Source organism: Tubulanus polymorphus, chromosome 3 (genome assembly GCF_964204645.1).
Source record: "Tubulanus polymorphus chromosome 3, tnTubPoly1.2, whole genome shotgun sequence".
Taxonomy (NCBI): domain Eukaryota; kingdom Metazoa; phylum Nemertea; class Palaeonemertea; order Tubulaniformes; family Tubulanidae; genus Tubulanus; species Tubulanus polymorphus.
Window position 1 is genome coordinate 6,858,229 of NC_134027.1, and position 20,678 is coordinate 6,878,906.

The following is a 20,678-nucleotide window of genomic DNA, read 5'->3' on the forward strand; positions in this document are numbered from 1 at the left end:
AAAGGACAGACATTTTCATGAGTTGCTTCATTTTCCCAATCAAGTAAGTTTTGGTTGATAATATTAAGTTTTGAAAGCATCAGAAACGAGAATTTACGAAAAAGGATCAACAATCACTGAATTCTTTTTAAATTGATGCCCAAATTAACTGTCATTAGGGCGGACCTTCGTAGATGAGCGGGCAAACCCATCCCCCCTAACACGGACCCGCTGTTACAGCCCAAGAAGTTTTAGAATACTGAATTTTAAATGATTTTTTAAGTACCCAATAAACCCTAACATATGTGGAATTTGTTAATGCGGAATGATATATCTATATACATGATATACCAGACGGTAACAAATGCATTTGATTATGTCGTTTGGACTGAAATATATGATTTTATTCAAGGACCATTCAAACCGCCATCGCACATGAATTTAGCAAACGAAAACAAACTGAAAGTACATAACATCAAAAATACATCCTCTTTATGTATTTTTGATACAAAAAATCACAAATACATCCTTTTTAGGTATTTTTGATACATGAAATCATAAATACATAGATATTTTTGATACCCAATGAATATTTACGAACCGATGAAATAATCCGGTATCCAGTTTTGAAAATGCTTCATCGATGGCACTGAATTGACCGGGTTCCTATGCGAAGTCGATTAACTGGGCCATATATTCATGCATCGCATTTCCTGCGAATGCGTTTCATCTTAAGAATTCGTCCGTTTACTGGACACATCGGTTGTTGAACTTTCTAGTCATCTTCATCAGTTACGTTCTGGTTTTTTACTACATGTATCTTTATATATGATAATAAGACTCGGAATTGCGAGCAAATTTACACATAGAAAAATGAGTTATTTTTGCTTATTTTATAAATAAACAGTTTTTATTACATCAAGAATTATTCGTACAAAAATATTTTCGATATTTTTCCTCAATTTCATCTATATATACTACATTTATCTATGAAAAAAATACATACATCCATTTTCACTTATGCGAACGTTGCGCGTGAATGTTTATACATGTATTGAAATGGGTACTGTTACATGAAATGAAGCTTACACAGACTGTTTGTTCAGTTTAAAATGAATTCCGACATTATTATTAAAATGAATTATATATCTCGGACAATATACAGTAAGCGCTAAGTCTGGATTGATGACGACATCAAGCTGACTAAATTCACATACCAACATTTCATTGTACTTTGCCAATATCATATACGTACTTTTATAACAAGACTAGCTATAATACTAAATAATGGTATGTCATAACCTTAACAGTTTCAAAATAAAAAGATACTACACGAAATTGATAAAATAATCAGAATGAAGATTTATTTTGTCTTTTTTTTATTAATTTACAGCTTAGTTCATGTCCTGTCCAGGGGTGGATTGGGGTGGGGGGGGGGGTGCACGGGCGAATGGTCGAATTAAATGTCTAGATATTTTTTCAAACAATAAAATATGCCATCAAATGAATGATGCTTTTCAGCTAACACCTACTGAAACGATATAGCGCCAGCAAATGCAACGTTTAGATAATTCCATGGGAGAATCAATGGGCCACAGGACCGACTCGGTTCACTGGCTCGATACCATACTAAGTGCCATATGTACGTAGCCACAATCTCAACGCTCCATCCATGAAGGATAAAATTGAAAAGGTTATATTGTTTTCATATTCATGTTTGATAAAAAGAAAGCTTTAAAACTACCTTACTGTAACATTAACATTTGTACTACAGACAACTTCAGAATAAATTCTTAAAATTCTTTTTACCCCCTGACCCCCAGTAATGGGCATCCCTTGCACTGTCAGCTTCACCTCCAATTAAAGGGATTTCTCAGAAACGTGCACCTCCTCTTCAAAATTCCTGGATCCACCCCTGCGGTCTATGACAGACTACACTAAATTGTCTTTGTGTGAATCAAAACTATATAAATCTATAAATGAACTCAAAACATTCTAATAGCCTGTTAATGAAATTCAGCAGTGAGAACATAATCAATATGATAACATGTCCACCATCTGTTACATCATTTAGATTACGTAATGAAGGCAGTTTGGTTGTGCTTAGTAACCTCATACTAGAATTAAAACTTTAATACAATCAACTCCACTTAAATTGTATCTTGACCGGTGATTTTTATATGGATTAAAGCCCTGAACACTATGCGATTTTCTTTCCAAAGCGTCTGCAATTACAGATTTCGCAGCAAAATTTGCCTAGTGTGTTCAGGGCCCAGTTTCACGAAAAAGTTTAAGCCTAAAATGGTTAAGTTTGAATTGTTGTCCTCATCGAAAACATGAAGTAACCATTGGCAATTACACCAAAAATTTGAGTTTAACTTTTTTGTGAAACCGAGCCCAGGGCTTAAGTGAAATACCAGTAAGATGGCTTTCAATTTTCCACATCCCAAATTACATAATTATTGTCATAATTACCCCCAGTGGTCATACAACCCATACCTTGGTGTGTTACTTTAAATAAAGCCTAGATATGACTTTGAAAATACTTAGTTGTTGATTGCGTTATACATGAATTATCTAGGTTTGACCTGAATAAATATGGACTTACCAACGAATATGAAATATGTGAAAATAAGAGTAAATCAGTTCCGAATAAAGCAGAGTCGAATGTAGCGTAAGTTTTTTCTTGTGAAATGGGATTGCAAAATTATGAATTATAATTCATTAACCATTTTAGTACAGACTAATTAATACCCAAAAGTTTGGGAGATAATTTGAAATTTAAAAAAGAATTCCACCCCACTGCGGTGTACAATGGGCATACCGCTATATTGGATCTACACTGTACTATCTTAAGTTACTATTATTTCACTGTCTTTGAAAGGTGCTGTCATCTTTCAATAGAGATAAAAACTAGATATAAGTTCATCACTTATTTACATGTTGCAATGCTGTGTAATCGCACTGAAAGGGTTAAGGGCACATTTTCAGACACTGACACACGCAGTCGTTAATGATTCAACTAAACATATCATGTTCAGTCTACATATTCATTGCTTTCGTGTCTGAATTACCTAGGCAGTATTCTATTCAGAACAATGGCTAACTAGCAACTTGAATTCTCATTTACGTGACTACGAAATCATATTCATTGTTGATGCGATTTCAATGGATTATCAACAACGCATGGGAACAGATGATTGTTGAAAATGAACCATTTTATTTGATTGAAACCGTATAAAAAGACGATGAGTACTGGCATATACTGTATGAATCCCCATTTCAAGGTCTGCCAAAATCCGGTGTATATTCTGTAGAATTATCATAAAAGAAAATAATCAAATCCATCAATGTATGTAATATTTCCGTCAATATTTCCTCATTCAGATCAGTTTCTTCATTCAGAAGTTTTATTTTATGTATGATAGAACAGTGGAAACTCATTATAACAACCTCGGGGGTAACAATTTGTCGGTTAAAAACCTAGAAATTTGTCCCTAATACGACAATTTCAATAAATCCTCAATGGATATAACGAAGTTTAGGTTATAACGAACAGATTTTTTGGTCCCCTGAAGAAGTTTTTTGTAATGAGGTTTCCGAAGTCCTGCTTGGACATTATCTGCATGAATTCAAATCAGTTAATATAGTTTCTTCAATTAGTCAAATATAACTATCGTTTGTGAGGCTGGTTCGATTATTTTTGGATAAAAGGATACTCAACTGTTGGCGTTGGATAGATAATTGTGCCATTAATAGTAAATGGTTGACCAGATCCTCGGCCTGACATCCAAACCGGGTAAATATTCTCCAGTCTTGTACTCACTGCAAAATATACATAAATGATCCATTCAAATCTTATAATCATGGTAGATATTATTTTCTTAGAAAGATTTTACAATACTTGGGATCATAAGTATTCTGGACCCAGTTCCACAGTTGTGAGTAAGAGCTAAAATTAGTTGAAATTTGCAATGAGTTAACTCTGAGTCAAATCTTAGCACTGAACTGTGGAACTGGGTCCTGTTGTTTACATACCATTTCTTTGTTGATAATCGTAAAAAATTTTTTGCAAATCAAACGCTTCAACATAAGCACTGTTGCCATCAATGGGTGGTGACTAAAAGTAGCAAAAAAACTACTCTAAAGATGCACATCATATTAATCTACCAGTAAACCAATTGATCATATACCTACATCATATCGAATATCAGTTCCTTGGTGCTTTAAGGGAGTTTTTTGTACCCACACCAAATCTGAAATGAAGCTGAAATCTGCTCCAGGCAAACGGCTTTCATGATTCACATAACCAAGGCTTTGCATATAAAATAATGGACGTAACTGAAACAAAAAAGATTTTGACGAATCATTATCCATATCACTGATGAGAGATGGAGGTCTGGTGTTTGAAAAATACAAAATGATGTATGTATGAAAAATCAAGCTTACCATCAAACTTGAATAAAATGTGAGAAGTAGTTTGACTCCATAAATCTGTTCAGAATCTGCTAAAGGCACTTGTAAGTTCAGAGACAGATAGTCATTAATACCATCACCATTCTTGTCTACTTCTCTTGACTGAAACAATTATTGCATGTCAGTAGCTAACCTGTTGTTCAACTATGAAGAATTTAGGCAAATTGAAGTTACTAATGAATACCTTGATTAATGGAACACGTAGATTGTTTTGCTGCATTTTGTTGAAATTATTGTAAGTGCTCCATGTTAAATATCCATTTGGCGTCTCGAGAAATAAGATGATATTGTGCTGAAATTTCACCTGCAATTGCTCCTTGTAGACATCTGTCTTCTTCCAAAAGCCTTAAAAATGTCATTAAAGCCAAAATTGAAGAAATATTTACACACCATAGCACGATTGTCCACTTCAATAAACTTAATTTGATCTGAATGAATGGAATGTTTTCAAGGCTTTCTATAGAATTTTGAAACACGAAAGCTTACCGAAACTTTTATATACAACAAAAAATGGAGCAATAAATGATACGAGAGAAATGAATATGATAAAGAAAGTGGCTTTCGAGCAGAAATGGGCCTTATATCGCCGAACTTCAGGGTGGTTATAAATTTCGAGCATCGCCATTTTTAAACAAAAATGTACCCGCAGGTAACTAACGAAAACCCGGAAATAGATAGAGCCACATCGCGGCGCGATTGGGAAATCCCGGGAAAAATTTTGATTTCCGCATCCGACTTCAGTGCGTTTTTCGAAAATCGAAAACAATAAATTTTCTGACCATGCGCGTCGTCATCATTAACTCCATAGATTACATTTCTATGATCTGTTTATATATAACGCGATATATTTTTAAAAATTTGGGATTCGAACTCCGCTCAATCAATCTACTAATGTGCAAAATCGTCAAATACGACCCAATGGAATCATTTTCGAATGGGCGTGGTCGTCTTTTTGATTGGTGGCTGTATGGGCCGCTGTATGGCGCGAAAATCTGAATGAAGCTGCGCGACAGAATTGTGAAGGTCGAGTGGTGAGGAAGTGAGTCTGTGTGGTGACTTTTTTGGTGTTGACATTTGTCGAATGAGCTAAAAAGTTCGTTGATTAATTAGTTCGGTATATTGATAGCTTAATAGATTAAAAGAAAGTTAGGCCTAAAACAAGGTAAAATGGTTAAATTCTGCATAATCATCAGTGATATGTTTATCATTTCTATATTGTATAAGTTTTGATATGACATGTGCAGACTGCAGTCAACATTTATTTAGGCCTTTATATTTAAAAAAAGTAGACCTGTCCCATCCCCCATTCCCAGGCCCTGCCATTGCTTGCTCCTAGCTCTGATGCTGCTTTCTTAAGTCTACTTACCCTGCTTACTCCTCTCCTTATTCACAATAACTCTTTTCTGTGCCTGTGTGGTTCAGTCTCACGATCTTAGCAGCCCACCGGCAATATATCCAATTATAAAGGGGTGGGTACCACCAACGATTTGGCAACTATCTAATCTAGTGAAGATCAGCATTCACCTAGTCAGTAACCTGTCTGTGGTTTAGTTTCACGATCGGATATTTTCACAAACCACAGTTGGTGTAAGCCCATCCGATTATAAAAAGCTTACCACCAATGATTAGGTAACTAACTAAGGCAGCATTCACCATGGTCACGTATAAACCTTGTGTTGTAGGAGTAGTCCGAATACCAGCTGTTGTTACAGGTTCCCCTACAACAGGAATCACAGCTAGGTACTAGACTATACCAGGGGCTTACCAATTTAATAAATATTGTTTTAAGGAATATAGCAGGTTGTAGGCTTAGTAGGAAGGTACCTGTGTATTCTCTACAATACACCTACATATGTCATAATGACTTGACATATGATGGTGCACTTAAAAAATGTTATTATGACTACTTACTTGCCTGTGCCTTAATAAATGATTAATTATGATTAATGGAATTTTTATATATCTTTCAGAATTTCATTCGATATGGCTATGGTTTATGGGTATCCTGAAAGTGATGTTGTATCGTTATTTGAAAAGCTGCCATGTAGAGATAAACAAATTCAACTGTTGTTGTCTTTATTTGGGCCTGTACGTGAGCATTGACCATCAGATTAATGAATCTAGTGCCTTCTGTAATTAAATGTACCTTAGTTGAGCAAACAATTTACCTCATCCAGATTTTATTTTCAGAGAGACCAAATTGCAGCTCCGTCATTGTTTATATATGGACACACAGCTACTGGAAAAACAGATGTGGTCAAAAGTATAATGAATACATTAAAAGTAAAGTTTCTGACCATGTCTGATATTATAGAAAGATAGCATGCAAATGAAAGATAAAAAAGTTGATATTACGATATAAATGTACCTCCTGTTTTTAATTTAAACATGCTTTCAAACAGTATCTCCTTTTATTTGCTACGTTTAATGTTTCCATATTGCCAGTTTCTGCCATCTGGCACTTAGATATTTCTGTGTGAGTGTGGTGTGATTGGATGTACGAGGGTGGCATGAAAATCTTATAAACCTTAATACGTTTCTTCATGCCTCCATCTTCAATTTTTGTATTTGTATCACTACTGTACAATTATAATAATTGAAAACGGATAAATGAATTATTGTTATCATCATTATATTACAGTTACAGCACGTCTATGTGAATTGTGTCGAATGTTACAATCAACGTTTATTATATGAACATGTGTTGAATACATTATCGGGAGTGACTCCGTCGCCTGGAAATGATTATAAAGTATACACAAGATGTGACAACACGAATGACTTCGTATTGCACTTGAAAAGGCTGATAGAAGAAAAACATCTGTCCCAAGAAACGATTTATATTGTAAGTGATTTATTTTCTCCACTGTCAACTTATTCGAAAAACCTAAACATTGCGATGCTTGCATTACTAGAAGAGGTAATATTAAGGTGATGGCTAGATCGAAGAAATTAATGACACATGAATATGCTTTCGTTAGACTTTAACAAGAAATTGTGCGTAGATGCCAATTCTGATCACCTTCATACACTGCTTTTATTTAAACTTGAGTGATGTATATACATTTTGAGGTTTTAGATAAAGCTGAAAGGTTAAGAGATGCCGACTCCCACATGCTTCCTGTATTATTACGCCTTCAAGAACTCGTAAGTCCAGTTGATTTCAAATATCGGTGTGATATTAGTTTTGGTATTTTTTGCATTATCGTTTTCTTTTCAGGCTGATGCGAATATATGTGTTATACAGATCAGTGAAATTGTTTGGGAAAAATTTCGCTGCGGGACTGGGTGTTTAGAACCATTCCAGATTAGGTTTCCAGATTATTCTAAAGGTATGAAGTCATGGTCATTCATGTTTCGATAGAGTAACTCTTATGCTAAAAATTTCATTTGGACATTTTCTTTCAGATGAACTTTTAGAAATTCTTGCTATTGATTGTCCTGATGGGTATCCTCTGCCATTTTACATGTCGTATCTGAATCTATTGTTAAGTGTTTTTATCTCCGCATGTCATGATCTGAAAGAACTGCGTCATCTGGTAAGCTGAAATGTTTCAAATGTTTACTGTGAAATGTGTTTTATCCCAATTGAATGTAGAAATAATCATTTTAGGCTAGTTTGAATTTTCTGAAGTATGTTGAACCGATCGAAAGAGGAGAAGGTATGTTTGGCCTGGCAGGTGTCACATTAGACTTTAAACGGATATCAATTTTGTAGCACATGTATGGGAATATTGTAGCTCTACATTGTAAAATGTGTAAATGGACATTACTTTGTAGCAACGATTGATGAAAGTCGTAAATTATGGAGAGCAATAGAGCCACACTTAAAGAAGGCATTGCATACCGTCTACCTTCGCGAAGTTTCAAGGTGAGCGGTCCCTATACAGCTTACCAATGGCATGATGTTATTTGCATATTTAATGTGAAAAATGTTGATTTAATCGTTGTTTTAAGTGTGCAGTGGGAAAAGTTGCAACAATCATTAGACAGTGATGCTAAAATTAAGGGTTTATCGTCTCGTATCCACCTGGAGCTTCCTTATTATTCCAAGTTTATGCTGATTGCTGCTTACTTAGCTTCGTATAACCCTGCTAAAAGTGATCGAAGATTCTTTACAAAGGTACAGAGTAAGAATCTGAATTCTAGTTTCACATGCTATGATTTAAGTATGTTGATGTTCTGAAAGTATTTATGTCATTGTTGCAGAGAGATGACAAAATGTCAAAACGGATGAATCTCATGAAGAAAAAGGCTGAACGTGTAAGTATTTAGTTCACGTATAAAGAAATTTGATATTCAAAACAAAATGAACTTTAGATAGAAGTCTGAACATAGAGCAAAAGATATGAATCACCCTTTGATATTTTCATCTGCAGACGAATAATCAATTACTTGGACCGAAGGCGTTCCCTTTAGATCGGATGATGGCTATTTTCTATTCAATCATAGAGGAAAAAGTAGCACCAACTGGATACTTTTACTCCCAGGTGGCTAAGGAATACAATGTAGAATATTATATGACAGATGAATACTGGTAGTCAAATTGTATTCAGATTTCTTAATATTTTATGAATGAAATTATTTCAGATTTCGACCTTAGTTACTCTGCAACTATTAGGACAGATAGGCGGTGATGATCAACTCGATGCTCCACGATATAAATGTCTTGTTTCTTTGGATTTTATTCGTTCTATCTCTAGGTGAGAGTTAAGATAAAGCGACTTACCTGTATAAATTCCAACGATTTAACAATGATGTTTTTAGCCCACTTGGGATTTGAATCCCAGTTGCATTCACTTCTTGTCCAAGGGGTGTTGAATATTGAAATTGGATTGTCAAGCATTTCACCTAGTGGGTAAGATGTTTCTGGACCCCTAATTTTCTCTTTTATCTTTGTAGGACTGTTGACTTTGAGATAATGAGATATTTGTATGATTTCGCCTGATGTTCGGTGTCATTTGTTTGGCGCATCGTTTGACCACTATGAGGATTTCTCTCATCTCTAGAATTGTAATATTTTGTGTTAGCTGTGATACCATTTTAGGATGGAAGGATTTCATACACCGACCTACATTATACAATGGAACTTGTTGACGCTGTAATTATCAGTATAGCTACAAATCACTGTAATTCTGTGATTATGATTAATTTACATGTACAAACAAAATTGATTCAATCATTCGGGTAACTTACATGAGATACATTTTTGTAGAATTCATACTATCTAATACTGTAGTATTGCAGTTATTTTGTAATTCTGTTTGGAACAATTTGGTTAGAAATCGAAAAAGAACTATTGTTAAGTAGCATTTATTAGGCTTTGAATAGTATACACTGCGTCTATCAGAACTGGGTTCACTGTTTTCTATATTGATGCATTGTATGAAACACTTTTTTGAAAATAAATATTTTTCATGATAACTAAAAGAAACCTTTGAATTTTTTGCTAGCTGCAATCAATGGTAGTTAAAATCATTTCGGTAAATGGTCTCGTTACGTACATGTAACAATCTGTGGATACGGAGTAATTACAAGGAGATAATTGGATCAAAACAGCCATGCGAACAGTCGACACAAATTAGTTATTTCCTCAATCTTGGTCATAGGTTCACTTCTGATCTGTAGCAAAATTTACCCCCATTAAGCACGCAGAATTTTTACCATCATGGGAGCTGTAACAAGTATTTGTCATTGCAAAATGCCGAATACATCGCGTGTAACGGACGCTTTTCGCCATGCGACTGTAAGATACACAACATGTTGTATTGGACCCCCTGGAAGTCGTTTAAGAGATAGGAAACCTGATCCACTGATTACTACTCCTGGATATGAAGGTAAACAGGCAAAATTTCAAACAATTCTTAGTTGGACCATGGACGTAAACTAGATTATACGTTAACGGTTGGACGAATGAGTTCTATTTCCACCATGAGGAATAATTAGTAAAAGTTAGAGACAAAAACTCGTAATGGCAAAATTTAAGTAATTTACCTAGGAAAAAAGGAAGTCTACTGCATTGCATCTAATGGATTGTTTTGTTCTGCCTTTCAATCACAGTATTTTACCTAGATGTGAAGAAATTTTGATCACGTATTTTCTCAGGTTCTATCAGCGTTAAAAAGCGTACTATTCTACGCAGCTAAAACTTAAAAGAATCATTGAATTTGCTAGATCAACTTAAAGAATTATACTCGTAATGTTTTTGCGTAGGCTGACGGTAACAAGAAGATAAGTTATTAAAGTGCCAAATTATCTACAGTAATTTGTATACATAATGAGCCCTCATTATGTACTGGTACAAGGATCCTCTGTTCAAACTAATTCTTATGCATTGCATAAAATGTATATACGTATATATGCTATAAATGTCATTACAATCCATCTTATATACAGAAATCACGGATGAAGATAAAGATGTGCTCCGAATTCTTGATGTTGATCTAGATATCCCTCAAAATACTTCCGATCATCACACAGATAAATATGAAGTTTCTGAGAATAGTCGAGACGGCAGCGGGCCTGCAAGTCTCGTCATACGCCGAGGACGAAAATTCAATCTCAGTTTAAAACTTTCTCGACCATTTGAAATCATCAAGGATGATCTCAAAATCATATTTGAGACCAGTAAGTTTCTATCCTATTGTCTGGTAAATAATTATGAGTAGCTTGTTCCAAGTGAGGTTCTGCTAATAATTTTCTTAGGTGAAAGTCCAAAAGCCAGTAGAGGAACAAGCGTTACTATTGTACTATCCGACTATGACCAACCTGGACGATGGACCGCTGAAATTAAATCACATAATGTTAACGGTGTCACTATTGCCGTTTCTACTCCATATGATTGCATCGTTGGAAAATGGAGTCTTCAAGTGGATACATTCCTGAAATACAAGCCAAATGGAAAAGCGTATCGCTATTTCCATAAAAATCCAGTTTATATTCTTTTTAATCCATGGTGCCCAGGTAGGTAATTCAATTCGGTTATCAACTACTTCGATTTTCAAGAATCCATAGAAGAAAAGAAAAAATGAAAAATGAAACTGCGCAGATTTTCAATTGTGTGGACTCTGTACCGCGGATTTACTTCGATTTTGTTTATGCGTAAAACTCCAATCAGACAGTTACCGAAGACTCTCTATGAGCTATTTGAATTTACTTACTCAGATGATGGTACGTATATGTCCGATGAAGAAGGAAGAGAAGAATACATCCTCAACGATGTTGGAATGGTATTTGCAGGAACCCATAGACAGATATTTGCCAAACCCTGGAACTTTGCTCAGGTACGTTACGAAAACCATCTAAAAACTTGCGCTATCAATTTATTCACGTCTTATTCAATTTTGAACATTTCACATGGAATTGTTACTTTCTTTGAAACTTTGTGTTAGTACTAGGCAATACAAGTGCTTTGCAAATCTGATGCGCTTTCAGTATTGTCTGTTTAGCTTTCTGTTTTGTTTCAATTAAGTTTGAAGATTTTGTGTTGGATTGCGTATTCTATCTATTGGATCGAGCTAAAATGCCATATCGATTGCGAGGAAGTCCTGTTCATGTTGTACGGAAGATCTCAGCCATTGTAAGTACCCAGTAATCGTCATGTTTAAATGCAAAACCTAGTCAAAATATATTACAATATATACATGGACTTTTATTTATCTACCGGAAAAACGTAAGAAGCTTTCGGCCTTTTTTTACAAATGGAACACGCCGCAAAGTATAAAAAATGGACAATGTAATAATGATTACATTACAACTATTTCCAAATCTCGATGTATCAAATTAGGCAGCCGACAAAAATTAACCCCAGTAAGTCGTTTGCCGGTTCATGCTGGATGGGCATTTATTTACACGAATCAGAACCGAAATTTCCATACTTCGTCAAGCCCCTGTTTCGTTCCCAGCGGGTTTGTAAATCAATCGATCAATCAGATAGATAAGAGCGACTATTTCAGGATACAAAAAGAAAAGAAAATGCAAAATATCATTTATTCAACGTGATAGTGTACGTATTTTAGGTAAACACTCAAGATGAAGGAGGTCTACTGGTTGGTAACTGGTCCGGAGACTTTGGAAGATACACTAATCCAATAGCATGGACAGGTAGTGAGGCAATCATTGAGGAATTCTGGAGGACCAAACAGTCAGTTAGATATGGACAATGTTGGGTATTCTCTGGATTAGTGACTACAGGTACGTACGTCCGTGTCAATCAGGTTGGTAAAACCTATCTTGAAATTATCAAAATAGCATTAGTTGAGCTGTTGTGCGGGTATTATGTTCAAGCCTAGCCTATATGATTCCAGTGTGTCGAGCAATAGGAATACCCAGTAGATGTGTAACGAATTTTGCATCTGCCCACGACACCGATGGTAGCATAACGGTGGACACCCATTGGGATGCAAATGGCTCACCAATGACCGAATACAATGCTGATTCTATTTGGTACGTATGGTGATTCTGTTAACTTGGTCTTCTAATGATTGACAACGAGCTGAACACCGAAATGTGAAGCCAGTGAAAAAGATGCATCTATCAGAAGTTGCATTTTTGTAGGAATTTCCACGTGTGGAATGATGTGTGGATGGCACGGCCGGATCTTCCTTCAGGATATGGTGGCTGGCAAGCAATTGATGCGACACCCCAGGAAACTAGTGAAGGTAGAAGTGCAAATTTATCGATACAATATATGCTGGACATATTCATAAATATACAAGGCTTCGCTTTATTAGTCCGATTCTCTTCTCTGAATCGTTTATCAGGAACGTTTTGTTGTGGACCAGCTTCTCTGGAAGCGATCAAGCAAGGTATGCTCGAGTTGCCGTATGATGGCCCATTCATTTTTGCTGAGGTTAATGCCGACAGGATCAATTGGTTAAAACAAAGTGATGGAACTTGGAACAAAAACTTTCAGAAAAATATGTATGTTATTTCGAACTATTACAATACAATCTCGATGAACAGCACGGTTGATAGAACAATCTTTCTTGTAGAGTTGGGAAAAACATCAGCACGAAACGACCAGGAAAAGGCTTCAGTTATAGACCACTGGACGACAGAGAGGATATTACACACCAGTACAAGTTTTTAGAAGGTTCACAATGTAGATTTTGGAACATTTTTCGGTTAATTAAAAAGTAGCAACCAGCAACTGATCAGGAGTCAGGATATTTGGAGGCATTACATGCTAACGTTTATAATGCTTGCAAATTTAATTCCAGGATCAAGGGATGAAAGAGCAGCAGTACTGAATGCATTTGAATGTTCAACACTACCCGACTTAAAACCCGCTGACCCACAGGTAGTGACAAATATTTTGTTGCAACTTTTAAAGCATATGATTTCTTCTCTCCAAATTTTGAGTCTGTCCATTCTAGGATGTTGCTTTCGATCTTATTGAAAAAGATGGTATTCTAATCGGTGAACCATTTGAAGTTTCCCTGAGAGCCCGGAATATAACTGGTGACAACCGTACGGTGAATGTAACACTGACAGCTTGTGTGGTGTATTACACTGGAGTTATTGCTTGTAAAATTAAAACGCAACGATATAATGTCAAGGTTCAACCATACACAGGTAAAACGAAAGAAATACCAAGATAATTTCAGCCAAAAATGCATAGTTCCTGGGTAAAAGTGCATACATATTTAAGCAACGTTTCGCATATACTGATGATGGCTAGTAGTTTTTAATACGCTTTTAGACAAGAACTTTTCATCTTTGGCTGAAATTATTGTGGGATTTCTTTCGTTTTGATTTATCTTACAGGATCCGTGTATTTTCTCGACTTCAGCCTGGATCAGTTTCATTTGATTAACATTCTGTGTACGGAATAACACCGTTTGAAAGAAAATACCATTCAGACTTTCTTTTTCTCTTTTGAAGATGATGAGATTATCATGACTGTAGCTGCAGACGAATACTTAAATAAACTTGTCGACCAGGCAGCGATCAAAATCAGTTGCATGGCTACAGTGGAAGAAACAAAACAAGTGTTCACGGAGCAGGATGACTTCAGACTAAGCAAACCTGATCTTAAAATTTCGGTAATCTGCACCCTCATAGGTCTAGCTTATTTTTTTCAAAATTTTCATCAATCATCTTAACTTAAATTATCGCTTATAGGCATTGGAAGAAGTTAAAGTTGGCAGCAAACTGACATGTGAAATATCATTTGCAAATCCATTGAATACACGCCTTACAAAGAATTTCTTCTTCATCGAAGGGCCAGGATTGCAGAGATCTCGCAAGATAACAATCGGGTAACTAATTCTATATCAACTGCTCTGTATAGGGAGAAATTACCAAAATTATCTTTTGATTGATAGCAATTCAATGAGTGTTTTGTATTTCAGAGATGTTCTGCCGCATAGTGAAGCTCATCTAACAGTAGATTTGTACCCGAGAAGAACCGGATTTCGTCAGCTGATCGCTAGTTTCAATTCAAAGGAACTTACTGCTGTGACTGGACAGTGCCATGTTAATGTTATTCCATGAATGTCTTAGTTCACAGAAAACAGATGCTCTCAATAATTGATGCCTATTAAATTTTAATAATTGCTTTATTTTACCTCTTCACCAGATATAAAAATATCTTTTAATTGATGAAGTACGCATGTAACCATTGCATGGAATATCAATAAAATACTGTATGAAATCTTCATAATTATCTATACTTGTCATATAATAATTGTATGTTTAGTTTTTGTCTAAAATGTATACTGGCTTACAATATTCAACTTATTTCATTTGGATATAAATGTCGTATTGTTATCTCCCATAATTCATTATACAACATGTCATATGTTTTCACAGTTATTTTAGTTCAAACTAGTTAGAGACAATGTAGCAAAAATGTAATTTAAAGCATAAATAAACAATCTATTATTACTACAATCATAACTTTTAGAGCACATTTCATTTAGAAGAAAGGAAGGTCACAGGTTTCGCCATTCACTTCAAATAAATGTTGAATGGTTATAATTAGCAATAAACTGCAGATCTGTTATCGATTGTCTTCAATGACTACTGTTCGCGGAGGATAGCCTTCAAATTCTACGAATAGATACCGATATTCAAATTTTCCACTCTCATTCTGCAAATCAAGAAGGCAATATTAATGATCTGTATGATCATAATTTGTATAAGTCTCATGATGGTCAGCATCGGTCAAATTTTTCACTGGTATCAGATAAGCAATTATATTTGAGCTTGTCCTAGCGTCACTATTGATAATTATGTCTATACATTCTGATGCTTCATCATTCAGATTAATTGATTAAGACATACTTGATGAACTTCTAAATGCACTGTGCCTTTGTTAAGCGGTCCTTCGATGTAAAATTTCATTCTCATATGACGTTTACTATTGTTATCAACCCATTCGATATGACTGAAAAAGGAATGCAGTGTATGAATTGTGTGACCAACCATACAAAATGTTCTGCCTACTGAATATTTCATGGCCTATTCATATAAATTGCCACATATTATGGACAAAATCAGACACCAAAACAAATTTATTCAGATTTAGGATAAGATTTCCAATCTAGGCAAATTAAAATGAGGGTTAAAGGAAACAAATAATCCACCTAATTTATTGAAATGATAGAAATCACTGTAGAATTGTCCATATTAGCATGTTCTCAGACTTATTTCTAAGGTGAATTAATTTCATTTAAATTCAACTTATTTTCTGAGATTCGAAAGACACCAGTTTGATGGAAAGAATCAAAATGAATATAGTGAGCATATCAACTAGAACATATCCATTGGGTTTTGCGGACTGAGTCGTGACTGATCTCTTTCTCAGTTTCTCTTGAAGGCAGATATTCTAAAATAGTAATTGAGTATTGCCTCAGAATTAAATCTAAATGAAAGATTTTCGAAAACCGGAGCGTACCTCACGTGACGACGTCTTCCTCGTCTGGTCATCTCGCCGTACGCTTTAAGTGGTTCTCCAACAATATCTGTGACCTATGCAAACATGATGGATCGATTCGGTGAATTTATTTGAAGTAGAGTAAATCGATAATCGAAAGAAACTTACATCATAGTTTCGCTTTAATTCCTTAACCGCCTTGCCGTAAACGCCGCTTGGGCTTTGATTCGAAAATAGCTCACGACCGATCATATAAAACATCACCCCTAATGGGAAATCATAAGAAATTCGTTGGATGTTGAATGATTTAATCATTTGAAAAAGTGAAGTGTGAATTCTGACCTGTGATTCCAACCCCGATAACTATAACAGCAGTGTAAGAAGCATCCTTTCCAGTTTGTTTCACTGAAACAAGATTGACATTCATATTTCATAATCTGAACCAATAATACAAGAGAAAAGAACAGATTGATGCAGACAATGGCTAAAACTATCCATACACACACATGCTGATAGGATCACAGGTGCTTGTATCAGAGTTGTAGGTAATGTAAAAACGATAATCTGTTAATCCAGTGTCTAATATTTACAGGCCCTTTAGACACTGGATTCATAGATTATTGTTTTTATAGTAGCTAACTCTGATACAGCCCCTGTGGATAGGATAGTTAGCCAAATTTGCCTTTGTTGAACGATACCTTTTTGGCCAAGCGTTAACTCAGAAAATGGTTTTTCCGATGATTTTACAATGTGCTGTTCAGAGTCATCTGGCTTTGCCTTCTGCGGCCGGCGATGGAAGGCGATACAAGAAAATGATCGATTGGCCATTACAGTTGAAGATATCGAAGACATTGGGTTAGATTTGTCACTAATGTAATCACTGTTGCCAGTATGAATATTGTAATAATGCCGGGTAGCCGTAGTAGTAGTATTAGCATTATTAGTAACAGGCGGGTGGTGGTGACGTTGTTGTCGTCGTTGAAAGGCAGCAGTACATACAGTTCGGTTTGAAAATTTGTTTATTGAATCACACGAGATCATTCTTCTCTTCAGAAAAGATGCCAGCAGGTTGCTGGACCCCATTTTCGGTGAATTAAGCATCAGCACCATTTTAATGTCGAAATTTTGCAGAAATGTTGTTTACAGGGATTCCCCAGAATCATCGTGCTGCCATCTAGAGGGGATTTCTTTAACCGATGAATGAGGCTGACCGAAACGATAGAACGCTTTCTAAACAGATTATCATCAGATAAATCTTATATTTCATCTATTAGGTTATTTCATATTTCCTTAAATATGAACAAGTACATTGAATCTATCTCAGAAAATTATGTAAATGGATGCTAGAGTAGAATTCATCACTCACAGCTAATGAGGTTTCGTCTGGAAAGTTTGCAAGTAGTAAGGTGTCTAAACTCCGTCGCGCCGCATACTACTACAATCTCGACAATTGTGGACCCGGAAATAAAAATTCTTTGATTGTCGCATTGGATGTCCCGCAAAGTTTACTCCCTAAATTGACATTTCAACGACAGAAATAAGGTAACGTTTGAAATTATTTTGAGATTAGTTATATTTGGTTTTGAGTATAGTTTAAGGAATGTTTTTTCTACGTTGGATATCGAGGCATAAGGACAGCAGGTAGAGGTGCCTGCCTCGCTCCGGCGGCTCTTCGCCTTCCTTCGCCTTCGGATCGTTTTCATGATTTCACTAATACTCATTTAGATTTGGAGGAGTTCATGATTGATTGTAAAAAGTGAGTTAAAAGCTTTAAAATGAGATAGATGAGTGAAAGTTGCTGAAAAGATTTTTTAATTTTTCGCAAAGATGGAGAAATTTAGCTTACACACAAACAGTCAGTCAGTGCAGTGTGGTTTATTCGCCATGCCCATTGGCTATTGGATATTTCATAGTTTTCATGAACGCCTTAACACAAAGGAATGAAATTTCAAAGATTGTAATTTTGTTGTTCATGTCATTAGTTGACATAAATTTGAATTCTTTGAATCTTAGGCACAGTAGTCCTAATTGTGGTTATTGTACAATTGAAACACTATTCAATCAGGAGTATGCCTGCGCTAAGATGGTTTCTTTTATTTGCCTAATTAGGTATCTATTTTGGTGTTGAAATGGATGGATTGTTTAATGTATGGTTAAATAGGACTTCATCCAATCAGTCATTAGTTCTCTAATCCTATCCGTGAAAATATCTACACTGTCTTCTTGCCTATGGTTTGGAAAGTATTGTTCATAACTGGATGAGCAATGTGATTGGCATTTATATGATTTGGTTGTTTGATAGATATTTGAAATACCACTTAGTGTATCACATTCACTAGACTAGACAAGAGATAGACTAACAAAAAATAGTTTGAATTGGTCTATCATTATGTATCATTGAATATGACCCATCTATTAAACATAATGCCCAACTTGTTATTCTTGACCAGCATTGTAATGAATCCAAGTATTTGTCTTTTTATGAACATAACCTCTCGGTATCAGCTATAAACAGGGTTGTGAAATAGAAATTTATTAGACATGATTACTTTATTTTAGTCAGTAACTGGACTTAGGTTTAGTTTCAGGATAGGATGGTATGCCTGTGATTCTTAAAGTTTAAAATCAGCGATTAACTTCAAATAACTAGCTTCAGTTTCGTTGATTCTGTTGCAATATGTGTCAAATTCTATCAGATCAGTTGCCAGTTGTGCAAATAATACCACCATAGAATTACAATAGAAAATAGAATTCAATTGGCCTATAGGCTAATTTTTCCTCAATAGAGATCATGTGAAAAAAAATTTACACTTCAAGATCAACTTCTTTAATGATGACATTTTAAAATTCTATCCAGTTTTCTTGGCGATTAGCCTACCGACTAAACTATCATTTTTGCTCAGCCTTTGGGGTTTTACTATGAATATTCAACAAATGATTGCCTTTTGAATAAATCATTAATTAAATTTCACGTAAGCTCGTCTTTTATCTATAATCAATGGCGCACTGCTGAATGACGTTCAGCATTCGGTAGTGTGAGATTACTCGGCGCTTTAAATGGTTACATTTCAAAGTAGACGCATCTCATATCCGATCCGATCGTTGGATTATTTACTCACCAGTTATATTTCACGCACTCGACAGAGCCCTTCTTTTTAGCGATCGATTTTTTAGCGAGCTTATCGTCTCTCCGTTTCGGCGAACGGTATACGGAATATTCATTTTATCAGTTTAATGAATTCGTCATGAAATCAGGTGACGGGAGAAATTATGGGAAAAAAAGTTATTATCTACGATGTCAACATCCGTACGATTTTCATTTCGCTGTCAATTGCTGTTTATTCAGATTCCGATCGCTCAAATAAGAGCGAAACGTTAGTTTCTGTCGCGTTGCTATTTGTCTTATATTTTAATTGCGTCTTGAAAATTCAATTTCACGCTTTCCAAATCTCTGATGCATTTCGATGATATTTTGCTTTTCGCATATGAGCGATTAGTCCCCGGATGATTTTCTCTTTTCTATGCGTTTTAGTTATCGGGTGACAGCGATTCATATGTCTGGTGAATACGATAAGATACAATTTGTATATATCTCAGCTTGATTCCATACGCTGGCAGCATCATTTATCATGCCGATATACATAGAGCCTTTAATTTTCTCAAAAAGCTTCCTGTTGAGGCCTTATCATTTTCAGATAGCTGGGTTTTTTGGCGAAGAGAATTTACGACTGACAATGATACATAATCTGTCGTAAAAAAGTAAAGTAATTCTGATGGAAAATCCGTTTTCTTCCAAGTTCACCGTATGCCTGCTATCACGCCGGGCATCGAACGAAATCTGGCAAAACTTTATGAATCTAGACTCAAATTCAATCTGAAATAGAAATGAGGTTTATACAAGCTCGAAGTCTACAATATTTGCACATTCTTCATCATTACATGAATGGAAACATGAAATTGGCATCTGTTATCATATTTGTTAATGAATGATTGATTGTTTTAATGCATAATCATTGTCTGTGTAATACACAGCCAATCAACTGCGCCTTCAAATATGGCCGCGTAAAACGTCAGATTCTAATGCATATGATTATGCATGTATATTATTGATGACATTTGATTTTTCCATGAACTTGTCAAAAGTGCTAGATAATAAATTAATAAATCATGAAAGTCAGAATGAAGGATTATGTGGTGATTACATTCATTCTAACCTGAAGTTGTTACTGTCGATTGCTTACTTAATCAACGTGTAAACCCGATTTGATCAGTTTGATTTTGTCTGGCGACATCGATATATATATATATATATATATATATATATATATATATATATATATAT

The 20,678-nt window shown here is 35.3% G+C and overlaps 5 protein-coding genes across 11 annotated transcripts in view; 3 read left to right on the forward strand and 2 right to left on the reverse strand.

The window, feature by feature from the left end:
- Positions 1–571: 571 nt before the first annotated feature.
- Positions 572–5,125, reverse strand: LOC141901841 (transmembrane protein 231-like). Of its 2 annotated transcripts, XR_012618864.1 has the most exons (8): positions 4,942–5,125; positions 4,640–4,800; positions 4,429–4,557; positions 4,177–4,320; positions 4,018–4,099; positions 3,699–3,804; positions 3,054–3,290; positions 572–2,943 (listed from the first exon to the last, which is right to left on the reverse strand). XR_012618864.1 is itself a non-coding variant. In XM_074789345.1 (7 exons), exons 1-7 carry the CDS (start codon positions 5,078–5,080, stop codon positions 3,128–3,130), a joined length of 924 nt encoding a protein of 307 aa, XP_074645446.1. In that variant the 5' UTR covers positions 5,081–5,125; the 3' UTR covers positions 572–3,127. The 2 variants fall into 2 exon arrangements, 1 of the variants encoding a protein (XP_074645446.1); XM_074789345.1 differs by having other exon boundaries at positions 572–3,290.
- Positions 5,126–5,355: 230 nt separating this feature from the next.
- Positions 5,356–9,828, forward strand: LOC141901839 (origin recognition complex subunit 5-like). Of its 2 annotated transcripts, none has more exons than XM_074789341.1 (14): positions 5,356–5,494; positions 6,426–6,543; positions 6,646–6,738; positions 7,097–7,300; positions 7,528–7,602; positions 7,676–7,787; positions 7,864–7,994; positions 8,069–8,117; positions 8,236–8,326; positions 8,413–8,578; positions 8,665–8,718; positions 8,835–8,945; positions 9,046–9,158; positions 9,358–9,828. In XM_074789341.1, exons 2-14 carry the CDS (start codon positions 6,439–6,441, stop codon positions 9,401–9,403), a joined length of 1,350 nt encoding a protein of 449 aa, XP_074645442.1. In that variant the 5' UTR covers positions 5,356–5,494; positions 6,426–6,438; the 3' UTR covers positions 9,404–9,828. The 2 variants fall into 2 exon arrangements, with proteins under 2 accessions (XP_074645442.1, XP_074645443.1); XM_074789342.1 differs by having other exon boundaries at positions 5,367–5,548.
- Positions 9,829–10,156: 328 nt separating this feature from the next.
- LOC141901277 (hemocyte protein-glutamine gamma-glutamyltransferase-like) lies at positions 10,157–14,986 on the forward strand. Its single transcript, XM_074788421.1, has 15 exons — positions 10,157–10,292; positions 10,852–11,082; positions 11,161–11,418; positions 11,620–11,738; positions 11,927–12,034; positions 12,474–12,648; positions 12,762–12,900; positions 13,012–13,115; positions 13,218–13,377; positions 13,449–13,549; positions 13,677–13,756; positions 13,833–14,031; positions 14,341–14,501; positions 14,581–14,717; positions 14,811–14,986. Exons 1-15 carry the CDS (start codon positions 10,157–10,159, stop codon positions 14,950–14,952), a joined length of 2,250 nt encoding a protein of 749 aa, XP_074644522.1. The 3' UTR covers positions 14,953–14,986.
- Positions 14,987–15,090: 104 nt separating this feature from the next.
- Positions 15,091–17,600, reverse strand: LOC141902582 (mitochondrial import inner membrane translocase subunit Tim21-like). The gene is made up of 6 exons (XM_074790385.1): positions 17,035–17,600; positions 16,679–16,741; positions 16,505–16,602; positions 16,358–16,431; positions 15,745–15,847; positions 15,091–15,550 (listed from the first exon to the last, which is right to left on the reverse strand). The coding sequence occupies exons 1-6, from the start codon at positions 17,444–17,446 to the stop codon at positions 15,461–15,463; spliced, it is 840 nt and encodes a 279-aa protein (XP_074646486.1). The 5' UTR covers positions 17,447–17,600; the 3' UTR covers positions 15,091–15,460.
- Positions 17,601–17,793: 193 nt separating this feature from the next.
- Positions 17,794–20,678, forward strand: part of LOC141902560 (uncharacterized) — a 42,459-nt gene continuing 39,574 nt past the window's right edge. For all 5 annotated transcript variants that reach the window (XM_074790345.1, XM_074790348.1, XM_074790346.1 and 2 more), the window contains exon 1: positions 17,794–17,878. The gene's annotated coding sequence lies outside the window, so the exon portion shown is untranslated. The remainder of the gene's footprint in view (positions 17,879–20,678) is intronic.

Bases quoted from the DNA above. Each gene is read 5' to 3' on its own strand.
- LOC141901841 (XM_074789345.1), bottom strand. From the start codon at position 5,080: ATGGCGATGCTCGAAATTTATAACCACCCTGAAGTTCGGCGATATAAG. The intron at 4,801-4,941 runs GTAAGCTTTCGT...GACATTTTTAAG, and splicing joins TGTTGTATATAAAAGTTTCG to GCTTTTGGAAGAAGACAGAT. The intron at 4,100-4,176 runs GTAGGTATATGA...TGCTACTTTTAG, and splicing joins GAACTGATATTCGATATGAT to TCACCACCCATTGATGGCAA.
- LOC141901839 (XM_074789341.1), top strand. From the start codon at position 6,439: ATGGCTATGGTTTATGGGTATCCTGAAAGTGATGTTGTATCGTTATTT. The intron at 7,603-7,675 runs GTAAGTCCAGTT...TTTTCTTTTCAG, and splicing joins TATTACGCCTTCAAGAACTC to GCTGATGCGAATATATGTGT. The intron at 8,946-9,045 runs GTGGCTAAGGAA...AAATTATTTCAG, and splicing joins CTGGATACTTTTACTCCCAG to ATTTCGACCTTAGTTACTCT.
- LOC141901277 (XM_074788421.1), top strand. From the start codon at position 10,157: ATGCCGAATACATCGCGTGTAACGGACGCTTTTCGCCATGCGACTGTA. The intron at 12,901-13,011 runs GTACGTATGGTG...GCATTTTTGTAG, and splicing joins TACAATGCTGATTCTATTTG to GAATTTCCACGTGTGGAATG. The intron at 13,116-13,217 runs GTAGAAGTGCAA...ATCGTTTATCAG, and splicing joins ACCCCAGGAAACTAGTGAAG to GAACGTTTTGTTGTGGACCA.
- LOC141902582 (XM_074790385.1), bottom strand. From the start codon at position 17,446: ATGGTGCTGATGCTTAATTCACCGAAAATGGGGTCCAGCAACCTGCTG. The intron at 16,603-16,678 runs GTCAGAATTCAC...ATTTCCCATTAG, and splicing joins TATCGGGGTTGGAATCACAG to GGGTGATGTTTTATATGATC. The intron at 16,432-16,504 runs GTAAGTTTCTTT...ATGTTTGCATAG, and splicing joins AATTAAAGCGAAACTATGAT to GTCACAGATATTGTTGGAGA.